This window comes from Salmo trutta, chromosome 19 (genome assembly GCF_901001165.1).
Source record: "Salmo trutta chromosome 19, fSalTru1.1, whole genome shotgun sequence".
Classification (NCBI taxonomy): Eukaryota; Metazoa; Chordata; class Actinopteri; order Salmoniformes; family Salmonidae; genus Salmo; species Salmo trutta.
The window spans coordinates 2,994,743-2,998,823 of record NC_042975.1 but is presented as its reverse complement, the minus strand read 5'-3'; the positions used below and the strand labels follow the sequence as shown (position 1 = coordinate 2,998,823).

At 52.8% G+C, this 4,081-nt stretch overlaps 1 protein-coding gene across 1 annotated transcript in view; it reads left to right on the top strand.

Moving 5' to 3' along the window:
- The window catches only part of LOC115153832 (serine/threonine-protein kinase DCLK1), a gene marked incomplete in the record, with an annotated part of 88,292 nt that extends 85,918 nt beyond the window's left edge, over positions 1–2,374 (top strand). Inside the window, 3 exon segments of the mRNA XM_029699435.1 lie at positions 233–346; positions 810–883; positions 2,157–2,374. Coding sequence (XP_029555295.1) covers positions 233–346; positions 810–883; positions 2,157–2,214 — 246 coding nt within the window.
- Positions 2,375–4,081: the final 1,707 nt, after the last annotated feature.

Genomic DNA, 4,081 nt, shown 5'->3' with positions numbered 1-4,081 from the left:
TCCCCTTCTCTCTCCTCTCCCCTCCCCTCCTCTCCTCTCTTCTCCCCTCCTCTCCTCTCTTCTTCCCTTCTCTCTCCTCTCCTCTCTTCTCCTCTTCTCTCTCCCCTCCTCTCTTCTCCTCTTCTCTCTCCCCTCCTCTCTTCTCCCCTTCTCTCTCCTCTCCTCTATTTCCTCTCCTATCCTCTCCTCTTCCCCTCCCCTCCCCTTCCCCTCACTCTCTATCTCTCTGCAGGATGGCGGTGTGTCAGAGAATGAACAGGAGCTTTCAGTTGCAGGAAAGATAAAGAAGCACTTCAACACCGGCCCTAAAGCTAATGACACCACCGCCGGGGTGTCTGTCATTACGGTGAGCCCCGCTCAGGAAAGATTGATGCAGACATGTCTGTGTTTTTACATGGCACCACTAAGTTGTACTGGCTTTGTCTTTGGCTCTAAGTCTGAACGAACTGAGTTGAACTCCTGTTGTTCTGGTTTAGAAATCTAACTGTAATGGTTTCCACTGGTTTGATACCTGTAAAGGTCTAAATGTTTTAACTGGTTTCCAGTAAGTCCTACTTGTTTAAACCTGATTTCTCTGATTGTACTCGCTTTTGCTATGTTACTGGTTGATGTTACTGGTTTTAAAGGTTGACTGTACTGGTTTCTCTATAAATCCTACTGGTTTTAAAGGTTACTGGTTTCTCTTTAAGTTATACTGGTTTTAAAGGTTACTGGTTTCTCTATAAATCCTACTGGTTTTAAAGGTTACTGGTTTCTCTTTAAGTTATACTGGTTTTAAAGGTTCCTGGTTTCTGTGTTCTGTTGTCCAGTTGGAGCACAGCTTCTGTTTGCAGCGTTCTGGGTCGTTGGACTTCTACCAGCACCCGGCCATGTACTGGATACGGTATGACCTCCCGTTGGCACGACAACCCTGTCCGCTCTGTTTGCTGTGGCCCAGAGTAATGATTGGCTGCCTGCTTTGGCTGCTTACTTCTGTGTGCTCTATCAGCCCCATCCATGTCCTGACCCCCGCTCCCTCTCGTAGACTCCCTCTCGTAGACTCCCTCTCGTAGACTCCCTCTCGTAGACTCCCTCTCGTAGACTCCCTCTCATAGACTCCCTCTCATAGACCCCCTCTCATAGACCCCCTCTCATAGACCCCCTCTCATAGACCCCCTCTCATAGACTCCCTCTCGTAGACTCCCTCTCGTAGACCCCCTCTCATAGACTCCCTCTCATAGACTCCCTCTCATAGACTCCCTCTCATAGACTCCCTCTCATAGACCCCTTATCTGCATCTGACCTTCCCTTTGCAATCCTGTGACTAACGTTTGTCTGTAGAGAAAGTGGCGCTGTCAAACTGTAAACCTCTAAACAAACTGTAAACCCTCTAAACAGACTGTAAACCTCTAAACAGACTGTAAACCCTCTAAACAGACTGTAAACCTCTAAACAAACTGTAAATTCTCTAAACAAACTGTAAACCCTCTAAACAGACTGTAAACCCTCTAAACAGACTGTAAACCCTCTAAACAGACTGTAAACCCTCTAAACAGACTGTAAACCTCTAAACAAACTGTAAATCCTCTAAACAAACTGTAAAACTCTAAACAAACTGTAAACAAACTGTAAACCTCTAAACAAACTGTAAACCTCTAAACAAACTGTAAACAGACTGTAATCCTCTAAACAAACTGTAAACCTCTAAACAGACTGTAAACCTCTAAACAAACTGTAAACCTCTAAACAAACTGTAAACAGACTGTAATCCTCTAAACAAACTGTAAACCTCTAAACAGACTGTAAACCTCTAAACAGACTGTAAACCTCTAAACAAATTGTAAACCTTTAAACAAACTGTAGGCTAGAGTGCACAATCATTTGATCAACTCAAAGATCTTTGATTGTTGAGGTGTTAATAATGTGAGATGGCACCGGTCTGTCACCATCAGCCCGTGATCTCTAAACAGACTGTAAACAACGCTCGTGGCGTGCGTCCATTTTCTGCTTCCTTGTACTCCTCTCCTCCTCCTCCTCCTCCTCCTCCTCATCTCTTACTTCTCCTGCTCTCCTCTATTTTACCCATGCTCCTCTTCTAACCCACAATATCCTCAGCGTGAGTGTTGTCCCTGTGAGCATCGGTCCTGATTGGTTGACGAGTGTCTCCTCCCCCTCAGGCCACCGCTCTTGATAAGGAGGGGCAGGTTCTCAGACGAAGACGCAACCAGGATGTGAGCTCATGCCTGTTGCCGTTGACGACGACAACAACAAAGATGGACATACCGCCCAGCTACCTCCCAGCCTGACCATCACCCCCCTCTCTCTTACCTTTAACCTCGTCTCCGCCCTTATTCCCTCCCGTAGCCGCATTCTCACGGGAGAGGTGAAGCGGGGGAACAGGGAACAGGGGAGGGGTGAAGAGGGGAACAGGGGAGGGGTGAAGAGGGGAACAGGGGAGGGGTGAAGAGGGGAACAGGGGAGGGGTGAAGAGGGGGGACAGGGAACAGGGGAGGGGTGAAGAGGGGGAACAGGGGAGGGGTGAAGAGGGGAACAGGGGAGGGGTGAAGAGGGGGGACAGGGAACAGGGGAGGGGTGAAGAGGGGGAACAGGGGAGAGGGGAGGGGTGAAGAGGGGGAACAGGGGAGGGGTGAAGAGGGGGAACAGGGAACAGGGGAGGGGTGAAGCGGGGGAACAGGGGAGGGGTGAAGAGGGGGAACAGGGGAGGGGTGAAGAGGGGGAACAGGGGAGGGGTGAAGAGGGGGGACAGGGGAGGGGTGAAGAGGGGGAACAGGGGAGGGGTGAAGAGGGGGGACAGGGGAGGGGTGAAGAGGGGGAACAGGGAACAGGGGAGGGGTGAAGAGGGGGAACAGGGGAGGGGTGAAGAGGGGGGACAGGGGAGGGGTGAAGAGGGGGAACAGGGGAGGGGTGAAGAGGGGGAACAGGGAACAGGGGAGGGGTGAAGAGGGGGAACAGGGGAGGGGTGAAGAGGGGGAACAGGGAACAGGGGAGGGGTGAAGAGGGGGAACAGGGGAGGGGTGAAGAGGGGGAACAGGGAACAGGGGAGGGGTGAAGAGGGGAACAGGGGAGGGGTGAAGAGGGGGAACAGGGAACAGGGGAGGGGTGAAGAGGGGGAACAGGGGAGGGGTGAAGAGGGGAACAGGGGAGGGGTGAAGAGGGGGAACAGGGAACAGGGGAGGGGTGAAGAGGGGGGACAGGAGAGGGGTGAAGAGGGGAACAGGGGAGGGGTGAAGAGGGGGAACAGGGGAGGGGTGAAGAGGGGGAACAGGGGAGGGGTGAAGAGGGGAACAGGGGAGGGGTGAAGAGGGGGAACATGTCAGTTAACCCTTTGTGAGGATCTATGCTCAACATGGTAACGGGTCACCTCCACCAGTCTGGGTTGTCATGGTAACGGGTCAACCTCCACCAGTCTGGGTCTACATGGTAACGGGTCACCTCCACCAGTCTGGGTCAACATGGTAACGGGTCACCTCCACCAGTCTGGGTCTACATGGTAACGGGTCACCTCCACCAGTCTGGGTTGTCATGGTAACGGGTCACCTCCACCAGTCTGGGTTACATGGTAACGGGTCACCTCCACCAGTCTGGGTTACATGGTAACGGGGCACCTCCACCAGTCTGGGTCAACATGGTAACGGGTCACCTCCACCAGTCTGGGTTACATGGTGACGGGTCACCTCCACCAGTCTGGGTTACATGGTAACGGGTCACCTCCACCAGTCTGGGTCTACATGGTAACGGGTCACCTCCACCAGTCTGGGTTACATGGTAACGGGTCACCTCCACCAGTCTGGGTTGTCATGGTAACGGGTCACCTCCACCAGTCTGGGTCTACATGGTAACGGGTCACCTCCACCAGTCTGGGTCTACATGGTAACGGGGCACCTCCACCAGTCTGGGTCTACATGGTAACGGGGCACCTCCACCAGTCTGGGTTGTCATGGTAATGGGTCACCTCCACCAGTCTGGGTTACATGGTAACGGGTCACCTCCACCAGTCTGGGTCTACATGGTAACGGGTCACCTCCACCAGTCTGGGTTACATGGTAACGGGTCACCTCCACCAGTCTGGGTTACATGGTAA